General features: G+C 46.6%; 2 protein-coding genes across 2 annotated transcripts in view; both read right to left on the reverse strand.

Moving 5' to 3' along the window:
- Window positions 1–11126, reverse strand: part of LOC101606209 (leucine-rich repeat-containing protein 37A2) — a 37315-nt gene extending 26189 nt beyond the window's left edge. The window contains exon 1 of the mRNA XM_045159661.1: window positions 11080–11126. The gene's annotated coding sequence lies outside the window, so the exon portion shown is untranslated. The remainder of the gene's footprint in view (window positions 1–11079) is intronic.
- An 8322-nt stretch (window positions 11127–19448) lies between these two features.
- Utp6 (UTP6 small subunit processome component) overlaps window positions 19449–21450 on the reverse strand; it is a 37937-nt gene continuing 35935 nt past the window's right edge. The window contains exon 19 of the mRNA XM_045158629.1: window positions 19449–19683. Within this exon, the coding sequence (XP_045014564.1) occupies window positions 19529–19683 (155 nt within the window). The 3' untranslated portion in view covers window positions 19449–19528. The remainder of the gene's footprint in view (window positions 19684–21450) is intronic.

A 21450-nucleotide genomic window follows, 5' to 3' on the forward strand; every position in this document is an offset into this window, starting at 1 on the left:
CCACACTGACTCAACCCTTCCTCACATCATCCCACATTGTGCTAGAGCTTTCTACATGTTCCAGAGTTCAGCGCTCCTCTCTAAATCACTACGGACATGGGCTGCTGAAATGATCCTAGATCTGGTACGGTGGCACATGCCTATAACCCCAACACGAGAGGCTGAGGCAAGAGGATCATGAGCAATATACCTGTACCTACCCTGTACTATATGGGGAGGATCTGTCTTTAAAAACAAATCCTCCTGCTTTGGTCTTCCCCCGCCTCCCCCCCCCCCCCCGCCGCCGCCACCCGCACCTTTGTTTTTTCAAGGTAGGGTCTCACTCTAGCCCAGGCTGACATGGAATTCACTATGTAGTTTCAGAGTGGCCTTGAAGGCATGGAGATCCTCCTACCTCTGCTTCATGAGTGCTGGGATTAAAGGCGTGCACCACTGCGCCTTCATTTTTCTCTTTTGTGTGAAAGCATCCAATGGCTCTCTGTATCTCACAATTGATATTGAAGGGTTATCATGATCATATCTTTCATTGCTTTCTAACCCAACTCTTTGCAGGCAGACTGTTCTATGTCAATCTCCAGAACTCCTGCAGGCTTTCTTTGCCTAGACTCTATGCCTTGGTGGGGTTTTTTCCCCTCTAATGAGTAGGCACACTTTTTGAGCCAAAGGTACTGTTTCAGCGTGCCCATGCCACTCTCCCTAACCTCGGACCTCAGCATGAGTGTGAAGGACGACAGTGCCTGTAGTCTGCATGTCCTTTCAGTGCCCAGCTATGCCCCATCTCCATTTGATACCCTTTCCTCTTTTCCCATCTACCATTTCTTTCTTTTTTTTTTAATTTTTTTAAAATTTTTTGTTCACTTTTATTTATTTATTTGAGAGCAACAGACACAGACACAAAGAGGCAGAGAGATAGAGAGAGAATGGACGCACCAGGGCCTCCAGCCACTGCAAACGAAGTCCAGATGCATGCACCACCTTGTGCATCTGGTTAACGTGGGTCCTGGGGAATTGAGCCTCGAACCAGGGTCTTTAGGCAAGCGCTTAACCACTAAGCCATCTCTCCAGCCCCATCTGCCATTTTCATGTTCTGAAGACAATACCATACTTCAATAGCTCTCACAGTTTTCTGCATGGGTTGTGCACAAAGTGGGGGCAAGGTATAGATAGCCAAGTTCAAAGATGACTTCCGGACATAACTTTGGGATTGATTAATAATTTTATTTATTCATTTATTTATTTTGGGTTTTTGAGGTATGGTGTCACTCTAGCTCAGGCTGACCTGGAATTCACTATGCAGTCTTACGGTGGCCTTGAATTCATGGTGATCCTCCTACCTCTGCCTCCCAAGTGCTGGGATTAAAGGCATGCGCCACCACGCTCAGCTTGATTAATAATTTTAATAGCTATCTTTCCTATGTCATAGATATCAAGACATAATAAACATTCGCTCATCTAAATCTCACCACAAATATCTACACATATGTTAAATACAGAAGTATTACATGTCTTCACTCACATAACAAAGCTTATAAAATGGTAGCTATCAAAATCCCCATTTTACAGGTGAGGCAGCTGAGTGACAAAGTTAAAGAAATTGACCTCAAAATTGCAGAGCTATTTGAGGAAAGACCTACTTTCGAACATGGGCAAATCTGGTCCCAGAATCTACTCTTACCCACTTTGTTGTATCAGCACTAGGGACGAACTGTGGAGAGGGAGGGATGGATATGGAAAAGCAAAGGTTAAGCAATGCTATTACTGGACTAAATAAAAATGGGTATGCAGGAAAAGGAAGGACCATCACACGCAACAGACTGGAGAAGGGCACTGCGGTGAGAAGAATGAGGACAAGCAAAGGTTGCCAGGCAGAGGTGAGAGCAGAAAGTCCGTCAGTGTGGGCTGAGAGACAAAGAAGGGCCAAAGCCTTGAGGAAAAGGCTGCCAGGTCAGGCAGAGGACAGCACACAAGGAAGGAAAGGTGGTTCTTACAAGATGGTGAAGGTGCCATTGTAGCTGTTGGGATCCAGCTCCGGCACTTGGTGGAGCTTCTGCTCTGGGCTGAGACCAACGCACGACAGTGTCTCATTTTGGCATGCACAGAGCTTGCATAGGTTGGTGCCTGTGGTCAAAATTTGCTTCTCTGACACAGGAAAATAATTCTGGGAACCTCCAGAATACTGAGTTGCAGCTTCCAGGTCCAAAGGAGAAGCAGTGACTTCAGCTGGGTTTGGACTTTGAATCTGACCCTGGTCTGTGGATGTCATCTCAGAGGGCTTTGAAGGAGGAGCTGTAGCCTGTGGGGCCTCAGAACGTGCAGCCTGTGGGGTTGGTGACACTGGGTTCTGAGCTTCACCCCAACTTGATGCCAGAACTGGCAACTGAGCTGCAGTATTTTTACGTAGCTCTGGAGGCTGAGCTGGGGCGTTCTTCACAAGTGCAGGTTGTTGAACCACTGGAGCAACTTGTGGAGTTTGGGAATATTCCACACGTGACATCTGACTTGTGTTATCATTTGTGTTTGCATGAGTCTCGTCTGGAGATGTCATCTCAGGGTTCTCTTGAGAAGGAGTTATAGCTCTTGTCAGGGCTATAGACCGTTGTGCCCCCATCCAAGATTCTGGAGTTACACTAAGTGTCTGGCCCAGAGGTTGAACTGGGACTGTGGGGGACACTGGAATCTGAGTTTGATCCTGACCTGGCATTGCACGTGTAGACTCATTCAACACTGGTGTCTGTGGAGGCTCAGTGAGGGTCTCCTGTAGGGTTGGAGTAAGTTCAGTCCCCGTATTAGATCCATCAGTTACAGTAAGTTCCACATCGAAAGGTGGAAGGGTAAGTGTAGGCAGATTTAGATGTTGATCCTGCACCTGGTCTGGAGGTGTTGCCTCAGAGTGCATTGGAGTAGAAGCCGTCTTCGTTAGGGCCGTGGAATGTTGAACCTCTTTAGTAGGCTCTAAATTAATGGTGACTTGAAGGTCTAAAGGTTGAGATGTGACACTGGGTGATGGTAGTGAGGGAGCCTGATCCTCACCCGGTGTTGGAACTGTCGTGCCATAGTGTGTTGGAGGTGGGACTGGGAGCTCAGGTAGGACTACCTGCAGGGTTGGAGCAGGTTCCACGTCCATAGGTGGCTCTGAAGGCTGAGCTGGGCTGGGCTGTGACACTGATGATGGCCTCATATTCTCAGGGCGTTCTACGGGCTGAGATGGGGTCATCTGCTGAGCTGTGGAAGGTCGCACCTCCATAGTAGGAGCCGGAGGCAGACCTGGGATCTCCTGCTGAGTTGAAGCATTTACCCCTGTGGGGGGCTCACTTGCCACTGGCACAGGCTCTTGCTGGACTGGAGAAGATTCAGCTACAGGGAAATCTGTAGGCTGGGAAGAGGAGTCATGATAGGAAGGAGAAAATCCAGCTTGCCAGGTGGGAACTACAGGCTTAGCAAGGTGCTCCTGCGGAACTGAAACTCCACCATCCATAGTGCGATCTGGGGTTATAGTAATCTCCACATCTACATGTTTAACTGTGGTAGGAGGCAACCTTGAATGGTGAGCTCTGAACATCATTTCCAGATCTAGAAGAGTAAATCCGACGTTATTGGAAGGAGGAACATTGTCCCCCACGGGGGTTAATGAATACTCATTTGAGAGCACTGGATTGGTTACTGGACGTTCAGAATCATTCTCTGCAGTCTGGGTGACAGGCTTCTCCGCGGGTGGGGTGACAGACTCCTCCACAGGCGGGGTGACAGGCTCCTCCGCGGGCGGGGTGACAGGCTCCTCCGCAGGTGGGGTGACAGACTCCTCCGTGGGTGAGGTGACAGACTCCTCCGCGGGTGGGGTGACAGACTCCTCCGCAGGTGGGGTGACAGGCTCCTCTGTGGGTGGGGTGACAGACTCCTCTGCAGGTGGGGTGACAGGCTCCTCTGCGGGTGAGGTGACAGGCTCCTCTGCGGGTGGGGTGACAGACTCCTCTGCGGGTGGGGTGACAGGCTCCTCCGCGGGTGGGGTGACAGGCTCCTCCGCGGGTGGGGTGACAGACTCCTCTGCGGATGGGGTGACAGACTCCTCTGCGGGTGAGGTGACAGGCTCCTCTGCGGGTGGGGTGACAGGCTCCTCTGCAGGCAGGGTGACAGGCTCCCCCTGGGCTGAAGGAGGTTCTAGCTCCTCAGCCTCCTCTGGAGGCTCAGCTGGGCTCTCCAGCTGGGCTGGAGAAGATTCGCCCTCAGGTGTAGTTGCTGATGTTATGGTGATAGTCACATCCACAGGCCTAACTGTAGCACTGGGCACATTGTATTGGTGGGACTCATTTTGACTCTCCACAGGAGACTCTGGAGTTTGAACTGGAGCCTCCTGTTCAACTGGGGGCTTGCCTTCAGGCAGAGCTGCAGCTTCCAGCTGGCTTTCAGAATCTGAGTCCACCTCCTCAGCATCCTCTAGAGACTGATCTGGGGACTCCAGGTGGCTTCCAGAAGATTCCAGCTCCCCGGTTGACTCCTGCTCCTGGCTAAGAGAAGGTTCACCTTCCAGGGGAAGACCTGGAGGCTGAGCAGGGGCCTCCTGCTGGACTGGGGAAGAGTCAGTCTCCCTCGTAGGCTCTGAAGTTATGGTCATTCCCACATCGACAGGCTTAGCTGTAGTGTTGGGAAACTTATTTTGATCCTGGCTGGGAGTCTGAACTGTTGGAGTTTCAACTACGTTCTCCACGAACGACTCTGAAGCTAGAGCTGAATCCTCTTCTTCCAATGGAGGCGTGACTTCCTGAGAGGACTCCTCAGGCAGACCCGGAGCTTCCAGCTGGCTTCCAGAACCTTCAAGGATTTCAGGGAGCTCTGAAGGCTGCGATGGGGGCTCTTGTTGGGTTGATGGAGGTTTTACCTCCTCAGGACTCTCTGGGGACTGAACTGGGGCCTGCTGCTGGCTGGGAGGCTGCTGAGCCTGCTTACCTGCCTCTGAGGTCATGGTCACCTGAATATCCACAGGTGTCTCTGTGGCCGGTGGCGAACTGGGGTGCTGAGCCTCACTCCTACTCGGAGGTGAACCTTTAACATCAAGAAGCGCATGCGCAAGCTCCTCAGAAGCAAGGGCATACTGAGCTGGGGCCTCCTGTGGCAATGGAGTTTCAACCTCATCAAGCAGCTGTGGGAGCTGGCTTGGGGCTTCTTGCTGAGGTGACAATGACTGAACCAACTCACGAGTTGGTGGAGTTCGAGTCCAGGTCTCCAGCTGGAGCTGAGAAGGTTGGACTTGCTTAAGGGGCTCTGACGGCTCACCTGAGCTTTGGGATCGCAGAGGCAGGCTGTCTGAATAAGCTGCATCGTTGCCATCCTGCCCCGCATCCATCTTGAGCTGAGCTTTTACAAATGGGTTTGATGCTCCAACCACAGCCTTAGCAAGCCCCTCATGCAGAGCTAGATCTTTCTTCCAGTTCAGAGTAGGAACAAACTGTGTCGTTTTCGAACTAGGACGCTCGGGTGGAACAGGCATTTCAAATGCCTGGTGAACTGGCGCCTGATCATAACCAGAAGCCTGGATCTTACTTTTGGGTCCAGGAAGGTAAGTATCTTCAAACTGAAGAGGCAAATTGGAGGCCTGGTTTTTAATATTATTTAGCCTCAAAACGATTTCCGGGAGCTTCCCAGGGTGGATCACCTTGTCATGCAGATCCTGGTGAGGCACAGGGAACTGATCTGGCTCAAGTGGCAGGTCCCCACTGTCAGCCCACTGTGGCAGGGTGATCATCTGGAAGGGAGCAGAGGATCCCAGGAAATCAAAATCCTCACGGTCTGATGATGATGCCCGCCCATGGAGGGATTTGGGTGGAAGATCTGACCAGAGCTTGGTCAATTCCCAGCGCTTCGGGGTCAACCCAACAGGCTTTCCAGCCAGCTCCTGGGCCAGCACCCATAACAGGGGCCAGCTGAGGAGAAACCCTGGACTGTGGGAGCGCAGCAGAAACACGCCAAGTGGTAGGAACATGGCATAAATGGGAGGCGATGCCCAGTGCTGCTGCCTCTTGCTGAATGAGAGGGAGCCGCAGAGCCCCAGAGCCTTGGCAACAGCCAGCCCCGCCCTTCATTTATGACAGGCCCCTTAGTTACACAGCCATTACTCCTGCCTGGTTCTGCCCTGGGCAGGAGCCTTCTCCCACAGTGACAGGACCTGACCTCCTCGACCCTGGCAAAGGACCCCTGCCCCATCGCCAGGCAGTACTGGGAGCCTCGGAACTGCGCGGCTTGGTTGGGCTCAGCAGAACTTCTCAAGAAAGTAACCCGGAGGGCCTTGGCGACTTTCAGAAGTGCTTCCCCAAGTCCAGCCTGAATTATTCTCTAGTCACAATCCCCAACTGTGGACATCAGAAGAGGTTTTGTCGATGTTCAGGAATCCAGTACAATTTTCGTCAGCTCAGGAGACATCTCAATGTCTGTTCACCATGCCCCTCCCACAAAGTCACAGATGCTTGTTTAAAATGGTTTTGTTTTTATTTATTTTTTAAAAATTTTTTGTTATTTTTATTTATTTATTTGAGAGTGACAGACAGAGAGAGAAAGAGGCAGAGAGAGAGAGAATGGGCGCGCCAGGGCCTGCAGCCACTGCAAACGAACTCCAGACGCATGTGCCCCCTTGTGCATCTGGCTAACGTGGGTCCTGGGGAATCAAGCCTCCAACTAGGGTCCTCAGGTTTCACAGGCAAGCACTTAACCGCTAAGCCATCTCTCCAGCCCAAATGCTTTTATTTTTAGCTAAGTACATCTGTTTGATAGTATGATGCTTCCCTAGAGAAGAAAAGAGCCAGCTACTAGTATAAACACAAATATTGTCTCTAGAGTGAATTTTAATATATTTTATCTATTTATTTATTTATTTATTTATTTGAGAGTGAGAAGGAGGGAGGGAAGGAGAGAGAGAGGGAGAGGGAGAAAGAGAAAGGGAGAGAGAGAGAATGGACACAACAGGGCCTCGGGCCAGTACAAATGAACTCCAGATGGGTGCGTCCCCTTGTGCATCTGGCTTACTTGGGTCCTGGAGAGTCAAACCAGGATCCTTTGGCTTTGCAGGCAAATGCCTTAACCGCTAAACCATCTCTCCAGCCCCAGAGTGAACTTTAAATCTTCTGTTTGGACATCCATTGATTTGTTTCATTTTTAAAAAAATATTTTATTTATTTACAAATGTTTGTTTCATTTTTTTATGACAGTCTTACTGTTCTGGCGTTTACTCTGGAACTTACGTTGGTCTCAAACCTCAGCCTTTTCAGTGCTGGGATTACAGGCTTGAGGCACCAAGCTCAAGGAGGAGTGGGTCACAGGGAAATTTTACTTTTGGTTTGTTTCTTTATTTATTTATTGGTATTCACTACGTAGTCTCAGGCTGGCCTTGAACCCACAGCAATCCTCCTACCTCTGCCTGCCCAGTGCTGGGATTAAAGGTGTGCACCAGCATGCCTGAGTACTTTTAGTTTTTTGGGGTTTTTTTCCCCCAAGGTAAGGTCTCACTCTAGTAGCCGAGGCTGACCTGGAATTAACTCTGTTGTCTCAGAGTGGCCTCAAACTCACAGCAATTCTCCTACCTCTGTTTTCTGAGTGCTGGGATTAAAGGCATGTGCCACTTATTTTTAGTTTTTTGAGAAACCTTCAAATTGACTTTCATAGTGGTAGGACTATATTCCAGCCAGCAGGGTATATGGGTTCCTTTTTGTTTGTTTGTAATTTTTTTTTTTTTTTTTTGATTATCGAGAATGGGCATACCAGGGCCTCCAGCCACTGCAAATGAACTCCAGACATATGCACCACTTTGTGCATCTGGCTTATGTGGGACCTGGAGAGTTGAACCTGGGTTCTTAGACTTCACAGGTGAGTGCCTTAACCACTAAACCATCTCTCCAGCCCTCCAATCTTTATTTCTAATGTTAGCTCTCAAATCACACATTATACATCACACATTAAATACAACTCTCTTCATATGTGTGTGGAGGGGTGTATACATGCTTAAATGTGCATGTGTGCACATGCACAAGTGTACAGGTACATGTTAGGTCACAGAATGACTATGGGGCTTTGGCGAGAAGCTGGCTCTAATCCCAATCCCAACAAAACACTCCCTCCAACAAGGCTGGAACGTGGAAACTTTTGCACCTACACCCAAATATAATCCAGTCTAGGCTCATTTTACCAGGATTTCTCCAGCTTCCTAAGAGAATTCCAAGCGCTCACTGTGGTTCTGACCTGATCTGGTAGGACATCTGCGTCATCCTGACCCCTTGCTGCATCTGGAAAAGTCTCATATCTCATCTGTAGTAACTTCTAGTTCATTGGCCCAATCCCTACACTAAGAGACATCCACAGGACTAACTGTTCCACTGAGCAAGTTAAATTTGTGATACTGCTATGAAGCTCTAGACTTGGAGCCCAGGTTTCACCCCTGAGGACTCTGGTAACACACTCACTCACAGGGAGAGCTACAATCTGGTAAACTGCACACTGAGTAACCCACCCTACCTGAACAAGTATCTCTCCAAAATGGAGAGCCTGACACATACACACATTCACACAGCTCACTACCTTGTGCTTCAGAAGGTTGTTCCTCAGAAGGCAGAGGTAGAAGGATCCCTGTGAGTTTGAGGCCACTCTGAGACTACATAGTGAATTCCAGGTTGGGCTGGCCTAGAGAGAGACCCTATCCCCCCCACCAAAAAAAAAAAAAAAAAGTCCCAGCTAGATGTGCAGATAGCTAGGATAATTATAAACTCTAACAGCTTACGGTAATGCTCTAAGGCTACAAACATGGTTTTCATGTGTCTCACAATTAAGTGTCAGCTTATCTCATGGAGAAACAGAAGGAACGGGATACTCAGTAAGAATGATTCAGTGAGATTATATTGTCCTAAACAGATCAATAAAAAATTATGAAGGGACCTCAAGACTCATGTCACCTGTTAAGAGACATGTAAACTAGCTACTTTCCAGGCTGACCTGGAATTCACTATGGAGTCTCAGGGTGGCCTCGAACTCTCAGCAATCCTCCTACCTCTGCCTCCCAAGTGCTGGGATTAAAGGCATGCGCCACCACGCCCAGCTTAAACTAGCTACTTTTGCTTTTCTAAGGAAAGATTTTTTTGTTTTTGTTTTTTTTGTTTTTTTGAGGTAGGGTCTCACTCTAGTTCAGGCTGACCTGGAATTCACTATGTAGTCTCAGGGTGGCCTTGAACTCATGGTGATCTTTCTACCTCTGCCTCCCAAGTGCTGGGATTAAGGACATGTACCACCACACCCAGCTGAATGATAATTTTTTAGTTCATTTTTATTTATTTGAGAGCGACAGAGAGAGAAAGAGACAGACAGACAGACAGACAGAATGAGCGCTCCAGCCACTGCAAATGAACTCCAGATGCGTGTGCCCCCTTGTGTATCTGGCTAAAGTGGGTCCTGGGGATGGAGCCTCAACCAACCCGGGTCCCTAGGCTTCACAGGCAAGCACTTAACCGCTAAGCCATCTCTCCAGCCCTGAAAGATAATTTTAATAAAGCCTACAATCCAAAAAGTCCTAAGGGCCTGTCTGTACAATGACCCAGGAGTGAAACTAAGCCCCTTCCTAGCAAGGCAGTTTCCCTCCTCATAACACGTAAAGCCTCCACTCTCTCCCTAATTGGAAGCTTCTTGTCCTTTCCATCCAACCCCCTACCCCTGTTGGGAGGCTAAGGTAAAAGGACTGGCTTGAGTTCCAAGGCAGCCTGGTCATAGTGACTTCCAGATCAGTCTGGGCTAAAGTGAGACCCTGTCTCAAAAAATCAAACTGGGCCAGGTGTGGTGGCACACGCATTTAATCCGTGTACTTGGGAGGCAGAGGTAGGAGATCACCATGAGTTCAAGGCCACTCTGAGACTACATGGTGAATTCTAGGTCAGGCTAGAGTGAAACACTACCTCAAAAAAAACAGAAAGAACAAAGAAAAAGAAATCTCTGCCTCTTTCTGTGTGTCCCTCTCAAATAAATAAATAAGAACCAAAAAAAAATTTAAGGGCTAGAGAGATGGCTTAGCGGTTAAGCGCTTGCCTGTGAATACTAAGGACCTTGGTTCGAGGCTCGATTTCCGGGGACCCACGTTAGCCAGATGCACAAGAGGGCGCACACGTCTGCGGTTCATTTGCAGCTGCCGGAGGCCCTGGCGTGCCCATTCTCTCTCTATCTGCCTCTTTCTCCCTCTGTCTGTCACTCTCAAATAAATAAAAATAAACAACAACAAAATAAACAAAAAAAAAAATCAAACCAAACCAAAAGAGTAATGTACAAGGTTTTGGGCCCAAAGTTTTGTCTCCTGTCAGGTCAGTCCAGGCGGTATAAAAGTGCTGCATTGAACTTTCTGAACAAATGTCTATTCAACCCCAGATAGGGCCCCAACAACAGATTGCACCAAAGCCCAACGTGGTGAATCGGAGTGTGCTGGGGTAACTGAGAGGGGTCTGCATGAATGTCTACATACAGAACAGAGGCAGTGGCATCACTTAAACCCATGGTTGACGCTCCAGAAGCTACATCTGTGGCTGCGCGCAGGACGCGATCGCCTTCTTCCCTGGCGGTAGGAGGGACAAGGAGACCCCGAGGGGACTGGAAAGGTGGTGCTGGCTTGCAAAGCATCCACAGAACACAAATACATGATAAAATAAAAAGTGGCCCAAGCTTCGGGTGTACATTTGCAGTGGCAATGGCCCTGGAGCGTCCATACAACGCACAGCAAAGAAAAGCAGATGTAGAAATACAATACGAAACACCAAAAAAAAAAAAAAACACCTCACTGTTCCTGGAGGTACTGCAATAGCAGCTTGATGAGATGAGTGAATGGGAAAGCTCTTGTTGCAGGCCATACTTCCAAAAACCCATTTCCTAAGTTGGTCTCAGAAGACATGAGACCTTAAGCGGGTAAGAACAGACTCTACAGAGAAGCGGTAACTGCGGCCCCCACACAGCTTCAGCTCACGGGGAACACGCGCCAAACACACAGGCCACCCCGACTTCCGTAGGGTGCCACGGACACACACAACCCTTAAGCCCCAAAAGACTCGGAACTCCCTTCTTTGGAGAACTTACACTTGCTTCCTCCGATCCCATGGCTCCGCGGGGGGGGGGTCCCCACACTACATTTGCATGCCCCGCCCTCGGCCCCACGCGCCTGCGCGGCAGCCGGCGCCCGCCGGGGCGAGGAAGAGGCGGCGGCTCCGGGGAGCTTCGCCGACAGCCCCCGCGCGCGCACATCCCTCCACCCACTGGGGGCCGTGTGGCCCCGGTTCGGGATGAGATGAGCAAATTGGAGCTGGAGGTTGTGTCCGTGGCCAGAACATAGTCCCCGGCGTGAGCGCTCGCTGACCGGCTCAGGGGTGGACCGGGCCATTGGGATTTCGGCTCCTTCTAACACCTCACTGTCGTTTTCTTTCTTGTTCTCCTCCGCTTTTTTCCCTGCCTCTCCCCTTCTCCACGTCCCCCTGTCCTCCCCCACCCCTCTCGTTTTGAGGCAGTCTTATGAAGCCAGGCTGGTCTGGAACTTGTGGCCATCCTCGAGCTTCAGCCTCCCAGTTCTGGGAGTACAGACGGGGTCAGCAAGCCGGGACCCTTACTGGGCCCGCGGGGTGGCACACACCTATGATCCCGCAGTCGGAGCTGTCACCACGACCATACGTAAGGATTAAGGGCGTGTGCTATCATGCCCCGCTATTAATAAACCTTTTGTCATCTACTTTACTCCAATACCAAGGCCACATCGCGTGGACACTAATTAGACTCCTATGCAAATTTCCTTCTAAATTACTTAAATTTCTTTTTTTTTTTAAATGTATTTTATTTGAGGGAAAGAGGCAGAGAGAAGGAGAGAGTGAGAATGGGCACACCAGGGCCTCTAGCCATTGCAAACAAACTCCAGATGCATGGTGCCCCCTTGTGCATCTGGCTTACATGGGTCCTGGAGAATGGAACTGGAATCATTTGGCTTTGCAGGCAAAGGTCTTAACCACTAAGCCATCTCTCCAGCCCCATAAATTTCTTAATTAAGATGACTGAAACAGGGTCTCACTGTAGCCCAGACTGGCCTTGAAGGGGAAGCTGAGGCAGGAAGAATGAGCTCCACGCCCTCCCGCAGGCTACATAGTGAATTGTCGCAAAATAGCAAATCTTTTGTCAGAGCTGGAGAAATGGCTCAGTGTCTAAGGTGTTTGCCTGTGAAGCCTAACAACCAGAGTTTGATTCCCCAGTACCCATGTAAAGGCAGGCGCACCTGCGGGAGGTCCGGGTCTAACCATTCTCTCTTCTTCCTTTGCTTGTAAGTAAATAAAAATATTATAAACCAACCTTTGGTCATCCACCACTTTACTGCATTACCATGTCGGGTTTTTTTTTTTTTTTTTCCAGGTTTTTGAGGCAGTCTCACCACACCGGGCAGAACTACTATGTCAGTGAGCCAAGTAGATGGAGCAATCTCCTATTCCATTCCCTACTTCAAAAGCCCTCTTAATGTATTGTAACTAATGTATAGTCCTTTGTTTTGTTTTTCCAGGTAGGGTCTTGCTCTAGCCCAGGCTAACCTGCAATTCACTATGTAGTATTAGGGTGGCCTTGAACTCACAGTGATCCTCCTACCTTCACCTCCCAAATGTTGGGATTAAAGGCATGTGTCACCATGCCTAGCTTCTCCAAAATTCTTATTTTAGGAAAGATACATGCTTCCCATAGTAAGAGGCAGAGGACGGTGGTAAACCACCTAAAGCAAGAGTGTAAAGGTGGGGTGGGCCACCCTCAAACTATCACATTCCTCCTCCTGATTATGAAGATGACGACAATGTAGTTAGCTAATTAGAGTTTCTGTTAGGTGCACATAAGACAATGTACATCTAGAATTAATCCAGTTTCTTAGTCACACCAACTACATTTTAAATGATCAAAAGCCACACGGAGGCTGGAGAGATGGCTTAGCAGTTAAGGCACTTGCCTGCAAAGCTAAAGGACCCATGTTCAACTCCCCAGGACCCATGTAAGCCAGATGCACAAGGGGGATCGCACATCTGGAGTTTGTTTGCAGTGGCTGGAGGCCCTGGTGTGCCCATTCTCTCTCTACTTGCCTATTTCTGTATCTCTCTCTCAAATAAATAAATAAAATACTTTCTAAAAAAAAGCCACACGGGAGATGGCTTAGTTGTTAAGGCACTTGGCTGTGAAGCCTATGGACCCATGTTCAACTCCAGATCCCACAATAGCCAGACTTACAAAGGTGAGGCAAACACAAGGTGGCACATGCCCACTAGGTGGCACAAGCACCTTGAGTTTGATTGTAGTGGCTGAGGCCCTGGCATGATAAGTCTCTCTAAATAAATAAAACTTTCTTGGCATCAAAAATACCACAAAATAAAGAAAATATATTTGGCACGAATAAAAAAAAAGGGAGCTCAAGAGATGGATTGGTGGTTAAGGCACTTACCTGCACAGCCACAGGATACAAGTTTGATTACCCAGGACCCAGGTAAAACATATGCACAAGGCGGCTCATGTGTCTGGAGTTCACTTGCAGTGGCTGGAGGCCCTGGCATGACCATTCTCTCTCTCCCCCTCTCAAATAAGTTAATTAATTTTAAAAATGGAGCTGGGCATGGTGGTGCACATCTTTAATCCCAGCACTTGGGAGGCAGAGGTAAGAGGACTGCTGTGAGTTCAAGGCTACCTTGAGCCTACATAGTGAATTCCAAGTGAGCCTGAGTGAGAGTGAGACCCTACCTCGAAAAGAAAATTGGGTCTGCTGCAGAAATGGATTAGTGGTTAAGGCATTTACTTGCCTGCAGAGCCTAATGAACCTAGTACTCATGTAAAGCCAGATGCACAGAGTGGTGCATGCATTTGGAGTTTCTTTGCAATGGCTACAGGCCCTGGCATATCCATTCTCTTTCTTCCTCTCTCTTTTCTGAATGAATATTTTAAAAGGTTAACATTCCTGGGCTGGAGAGATAGCTCAGCAGTTAAGCCATAAGCCTACTGACCAGTTTGGCTATTCTTTATCTCTCAAATAGTGAACAAATAAAAAGCAAATAAATAGTGGGGAGGGAGGGAATTACCATGGGATATATTTTATAATCATGGAAAATGTTAATAAAAATTAAAAAAAAAAGCAAATAAATAAAAGTATAATGAAGACAACATTCTTGCCTGCAATGATATTGCATTTTTTGAAAATTTCAGGGTTGGCCAAATGAGCCAATGGGTACAATAGTGGCACGTCTGTTATAGGGGAAACCAACTGCCCTCTAATTTGATTGGAGGCCTGCTCCATGGGAGGGAATACATGCCTGATACTGAAAACCTACAACAGAGGTAATCATGAGCCCTAGAGGTATAACATCTGCTGCTGTCTGGTAAATATATATACTATGTTCACCAAACTGCCCAGTAAGCACTTCAGTTAATGTCCATACCCATATATTAATGTTACTCTCACATTTGGTTATAGAACCTTCTCTTTTCAGATGGCATTGACCTTGGGATGACTCAGAAGGCACCATGGTGCTGAGAAGTGACAAGAGGAGTGCTCAGCACTGAAATATCTCTGTCACATCTTCCAAGACTCAGGGTCCATTGCAGAAGAGGTGGCGGAAAGAATGTAAGAGCCAAAGGAAGGGTAGGACTCCTTACAACGTGCTCCTCCAGACACAAAATGGCCTGGATATCCATGACCTTGCAGTGCCTGACACTACCTACACAAGACCATCATAATAGGAAGAAAAGATCATGACATCAAAAGAAAAGAGATAGATTGAGAGGGTGAGGGAATATGATGGAGAGTGGAGTTTCAAAGGGGAAAGTTGGGGCATGGAGGGAATTACCATGGGATATTGTTTACAATCATGGAAGTTGTCAATAAATAAAATAAAATAAAATCAGGGCTGAAGAGATGGTTTAGCAGTTAAGGCGTTTGCCTGCAAAGCCAAAGGGTTCGATTTCCCAGGACCCAAGTAAGCCAAATGCACAAGGTGACACATGCATCTGGAGTTCATTTACACTGGCTGGATACCCTAGCACACTCATTCTCTCTCTCTCCCTCCCTCCCTCACCCTCTAAAAATAAGTAAATGAATAGAATATTTAATATATTTTTGTAAACTTATTAGTAAGAAAAGTAGTTTAAAATGACATATCACTTTCACTTAATAAAATGGTACATTTTGGGCTGGAGAGATGGCTTAGTAGTTAAGGCACATGCCTACAAAGCCACAAGGACCAGGTTCAATTCCCCAGGACCCACATAAGTGAAATGCACAAGGTAACACATGCATCTGGAGTTCGTTTGCAATGGCTGGAAGGCCTGGCATGCCCATTCTCTCTCACACTCTTGCCTCTTTCCCTCTCTCAAATAAATAAAAATAAATAAATAAAAATATGACTGAGGAAATGGCTTAGCAGTTAAGGCATTTGCCTGCGAAGCCTAAGGACCGTAGTTTGATTCCCCAGGACCCACGTAAGCTAGATGCACAAAGGGACGCATGCGTCTGGAGTTCGTTTGCAGTGGCTAGAGGCCCTGGCATGCCCATACTCTCTTTCTCTCTATCTGCCTCTTCTTCTCTCTCAAATAAATAAATGATAAAATGTTTTAAAAATAAAATGTTTTAGGGCTGGAAGGATGGCTTAGCATTTAAGGCGTTTGCCTTATGTAGGTCCTGGGGAAATAAACTTGGGCCCTATGGCTTTGCAGGTATGCGCCTTAACTGCTAAGCCATCTCTACAGCTCTGAAATTTTTAAAAAGTGCAGTATCATTGCAGGCAAGAGTGTTGTCTTCATTATACTTTTATTTATTTACTATTTGAGAGATAAAGAAGGAGAGAGAGTGCTGGAGGGATGGCTTAGCAGTTAAGGTGCATGCCTGCAAAGCCACACAGCCCAAGGTCGATTCCCCAGGACCCACATAAGCCAGATGTACAAGGTAGTGCATGCATCTGTTGTTCATTTATAGCAGCTGGAGTCCCTGGTGTGCCCATTCTCTCTCTCTCTCTCCTTTCCTGTCAAATACACACACACACACACACACACACACACACACACACACACACACATAAAAGGAGAGAGAGAATGGGTGTGACAGGGCTTCTTGCCACTCCAGATGTAGTCAGTACTTTCTGCATGTAGCTTTACATGGTACTGGGGAATTGAACCCAAACCTTCAAGCTTTATAAACAAGTGCCTTTAATCTTTGAGCAATATCCCCAGCCCTCATTATACTTTTAAAGAACAAACTGGCAAAATATATGAATATTTTCTACATTACATCTTGTTGCAGTAAGTCCACTGATAAATGTCACTTCCGTAAGGAAATAACCATGGATGAGACCAAAGACTGACAAGAACTTATCAATAGCACTTACAGGGCTGGAGAGAAGCCTAAGAACCCAAGTCCAATTCCCCAGAATCCACGTAAACCAGATGCACAAGGTGATGCATGCGTCTGGAGTCCATTTGCAGTGGCTAGAGGCCTTGGTGCACCCATTTTTCTCTATCTCTCAAATAAATAAAGGCTGGAGCAATAGTTCAGGAGTTAAAAATGGATCCTTGAAAAGCCTGCTAGCCTGGCCCAAGGTCAATTCCCCATCATCCATGGAAAGCAAGATGAACCAAGGGGCACATGTGTCTGGATTTAGCATACAGTGGCAACAGGCCCTACCATGCATATTCTTTTTCTCTCAAATCAATGAAAATATAAAAATATGAATAGCAAATCAAAATAGAAGAGACTAGCTGGAAAGAATGGATTCAGTGGAGGGGGGATCTGGGAAGGGGAGTAGGGAAGGTGGTGGCAAAATATTTTAAGGTTATTTGGGCTGAAGAGATGGCTCAGCAGTTACTGTGTTTGCCTGCAAAGCCAAAGGACCTTGGTTCAATTCCCCAAGACCCACGTAAGCCAGATGCACAAGGTGGCACATATGTCTGGATTTCATTTGCAGTGGCTAGAGGCCCTGGCATGCCCATTCTCTCTCTCTCTCTCTCTCTCTGCCTCTTTCACTCTAATAAATAAATAAATAAAATTTAAAGTTATTTAATATAATGGGAAAATATGGGCTGGAGAGATAGCTTCACAGTTAAGGCATTTCCCTGCAAAGCCTTAGGACTCAGGTTCAATTCCCCAGGACCCATCTAAGCCAGATGTGCAAGGTGATGCATGCATGTAGAGTTCATTTGCAGCAGCTGGAAGCCCTGGCCTACTCATTCTCTCCCTTTCCCCCGTTTTCTCTCTCTCTGCCTCTCTATTTCAAATAAATAAATACATGTTTAGAAAAGGAATATTTTTTCTTTAAAAATGGGAAAATTATGTAATGCTAATCAACGTTTACTACTAAGTATAGCTGGACTTCTCACAGTGATATATCAAAATACTGCCAGGTGTGGTGGCGCACACCTTTAATCCCAGCACCAGGAAGGCAGAGGTAGGAGTTTGAGGCCACCTTGAGACTACATAGTGAATTTCAGGTCAGCATGGGCTACAGTAAGACCCTACTTCCAAAAAACAAAAAAGCTAAGTTAAAACCTGGCCTATAAACTTTGCTCGAGAGGCTGAGGCCTATTAAGCCTAGAGTGAAGGAATTTAGTGAGACCCCGTTTCAAAATCAAAATTTTGAAAAGAGGGCTAGGGATATAGCTTAGTAGAGCACTTGCCTAGCATACACTGTGACCAAAGTTCAGTCCTTAGTACCTTAAAAAAAATAAGTTAAAGGCTGTAATTCAAGCAATTCCTCAGCTACTTGCAAAATGCCCTTCTGTGCCTCCCACCGAGGCGCCTCTACTCTGCCATGCCCTGCTCCTTGTTACTGGCCTCCTCAAGGCAAACACCTCTCTGCTTACCAATCCTATAGATAAATTCATTTCTATTTGCAAGCACAGAAAGAGAAAGCTGGAAAGGGAGAAGGAGAGATTATGGATGCGCCAGGACTTCCAGCCACTGCAAACTCCAAATGCATGCGCCACCTTGTGCATCTGGCTTTACCTGGACACTGGGGAATGGAACCCAGGCTGTTATCCTTTGACAGCAAGAATCTTAATGGCTGAACCATCGATCCAGCCCTGAAAAATTCATTTTTATAGTATCCTCAATACCTAGTACCTTTTCTCCCTCCTCAGATCAGCTCTCTCTTTTCTTTTCTTTTCCTTTTTTTTTTTTTTTAATTTTAATTTTTTTGAGGTAAGCTTTCATTCTGGTCCAGGATGACCTGGAATTCACTATGTACTCTCAGGGTGGCCTTGAACTCATGGTGATCCTCCTACCTCTGCCTCCTGAGTGCTGGGATTAAAGGGGTGCACCACCACGCCCGGCTAGATCAGCTCTCTTAAAACACATCTTTCCAATGCTCTCATCCCTTAAATCTCCCTTCTGTCCACCATGTGATGACCACTGACATTTCCTCAATGAATGAATGATCTAAAAGTATAAATACAATTGTAATAAAGAAAAAAAAAGCCGGGTGTGGTGGCGCACGCCTTTAATCCCAGCACTCGGGAGGCAGAGGTAGGAGGATCGCCATGAGTTCGAGGCCACCCTGAGACTACAGAGTGAATTCCAGGTCAGCCTGAGCCAGAGTGAGACCCTACCTCGAAAAACCAAAAAAAAAAAAAAATATTAAATCCAATTACTGGGCTGGAGAGATGGCTTAAAAAATTAAGGCGCTTGCCTGTGAAGCCTAAGGATCCAGGTTCAATTCTCCAGGTCCCTCATAAGCCAAATGCACAAAGTGGCATATGCATCTGGAGTTCGTTTGCAGTGGCTAGAGGGCCTGGTGTACCCATTCTCACTCTCTCTCTAATAAATAAATTTTAAAAAATCAAATTACTTATTTCAACTTTAGCTAGAATGTAAGAGACTTTCATTTTCTTTTCTATACTATCCTATTTCCTCTGTATTTCAAGTATATATCATGTATACTTTTATAATAAAGAGGGAACAAACAAAAACATACATTCTTTTCCTTTTTAAGTGGCTCTATCATACCTGGTCTAGACTACAGCTATGCAGACTTGACCTTGTATGATTTCTGTGTATTTGGGTCTCAAAAAGTGACCATTCAATAAGCAGTTCTCTTTTCTAGAACTACAGATCAACCCATTAATCAAAATTTGCAGTGTGCCTCAAAATAAAAAGTTCTATTTTGTAGGGGCTGGAGAAATGGCTTAGTGGTTAAGGTACTTGCCTGCAAAGCCAAAGGACCCAGGTTCAATTCCCCAGGACCCATGTAAACAAGATGCACAAGGGGACACACACATTTGGAGTTGGTTTGCAGCAGCTGGAATCCCTGGCATGTCCATTCTTTCTCCCTCTGTCTGCCTATGTCTCGCTCTCAAATAATTTTTAAAAAAAGTTCTCTTTTCTAGAACTAAAAAGCAACCCATTAACTAAACATTACAGTATGCCTCAAAATCAACCAGTGATCTTGCCTGCCACCTCTGAGCAGTTTACACAATGACTTTTAATACAAATCTGCCCAAAAAGGCATGTGAGACAATGTCACAGAGTTGGTCATACTCTTCACTAGTGGCCAGCCTGATGCATAGCATGTTTAGCTACAAACAGCTCTGCTGACTGCCCCTGCAACATTTTCATGGCTCGCCAATAGATCTGTCCGCAGTTCTCAGGTCTACCAAGGGGATGGTTCAGCTCTTCTTTGATGTAATCCATCCAAAGATCTTTAAAAGAAACCAAAAAAATTACTGCAAATATAGACAACTGGTAAATTTAGTTATTTAGTACTATTTTAAGTACCTCACGTGTTTTAAAACCTCTTAGGGATTTACAATAAAGTATAGGAAGGGAGGACTAAATAGAAAACCTTCAAATTAATCAAGATAGCCTCTGTTTTTTGGGGGGGGTTCCCTTAATTTTCATTAATTTGCAAGGCAAGAAGGGGATGATAGGCATATCAGGACCTCTTGCCACTGGACATCCAGACATATGCACCACTCTATGCATCTGGCATTACATGGGTACTGGGGAATTGAACCCAGGCTGTTTGGCTTTGCAAGCATGTGTCTTTAACTGCTGAGCCATTTCTCAAGCTCTCTGTTCTTTTTCTTAAAGATTTTAATTTTTTTTAATTTATTTATTAGAGACAGAGAGAGGGAGAGAGAGAGGTTGAGAATGGGCACACCAGGGCACCTAGCCACGGCAAACGAACTCCTGAAGCATGGGCCATCATGTGTATCTGGCTTAGGTGGGACCTGGAGAATCAAACCAGATTTCTTAGGCTTCACAGGCATGCACCTTAACCACTAAGCCATCTCTCCAGGCCTCTGTTTTTGTTTTTTTTTTTAAATAATTTTATTATTTACTTATTTGAGAGCAGAAATGGGGAGGGGGAAAATGAGTGTATCAGAGCCTCTTGCAAATGTAATCAAACTACAGATGCATATGCTATGTTGTACATCTAGCTTTATGTGGGTACTAGGGAACTAAACCTGGAAATGCAGGCTTTGCAAGCAAGCACCTGTAGCTGCTGAGCCATTTCCCTATCCGCCAGTCTCTATTATTTATTTATTTGAGAGTGAAAGAAAGAATGGGCACACCAGGGCTAGCCACTGCAAATGAACTCCAGATGCATGCACCACCCTGTACATCTGGCTTGTGTGGGTTTTAGGGAGTTGAACCCAGGTCCTCAGGCTTTGCAGGCAACTGCCTTAACTTCGAAGCCACTTCTCCAGCCCAAGTCTCTGGTTTTTTTAAACGAACTAAAATTCATAAAAGACAAAGGATTTTGCTGAATATCTTTCAAGTAACAATTTACCTCAATGGCTTCACTATCATCTTGTTATAATGCTTAATATAATTTGCTTGGATTAAGAAAAGTGCTGACTGAAGGGCTGGAGAGATGGCTTAGCAGTTAAGCACTTGCCTGTAAAGCCTAAGGACCCTGGTTTGAGGCTCCATTCCCCAGGACCCACATTCGCCAGATGCACAAGGGGGCACACACATCTGGAGTTCGTTTGCAGTGGCTGGAGGCCCTGGCACGCCCATTCTCTCTCTCTGCCTCTTTGTCTGTCGCTCTCAAATAAATAAATAAATAAATAAGCAAAAGTTGAAAAAAGAAAAGTGATGATTGCACTCATTTCAGAAAGGTTTATACACAAGACCCTCACCATAGGAGGAAAAAATGATCTCATCAAATTAAGAGACTGGAGCTGGAGGGATGGCTTAGAGGTTAAGCGCTTGCCTGTGATGTCTAAGGACCCAGGATCGAGGCTCAATTCCCCAGGACCCACGTAAACCAGATGCACAAGGTGGTATATGCATCTGGAGTTCATTTGCAATGGCTAGAGGCCCTGGTGCACTCATTCTTTCTCTCTCTGCCTCTTTCTCTGTTGCTCTTGAATAAATAAATAAGAGACTGATTGAGGGAGGGAGGGGATATAATGGAGAGCTGAGTTACAAAGGAGAAAGTGAGGGGGAGGGAATTATCA

The sequence above is a fragment of the Jaculus jaculus genome, chromosome 9, assembly GCF_020740685.1.
Source record: "Jaculus jaculus isolate mJacJac1 chromosome 9, mJacJac1.mat.Y.cur, whole genome shotgun sequence".
Taxonomy (NCBI): Eukaryota; Metazoa; Chordata; class Mammalia; order Rodentia; family Dipodidae; genus Jaculus; species Jaculus jaculus.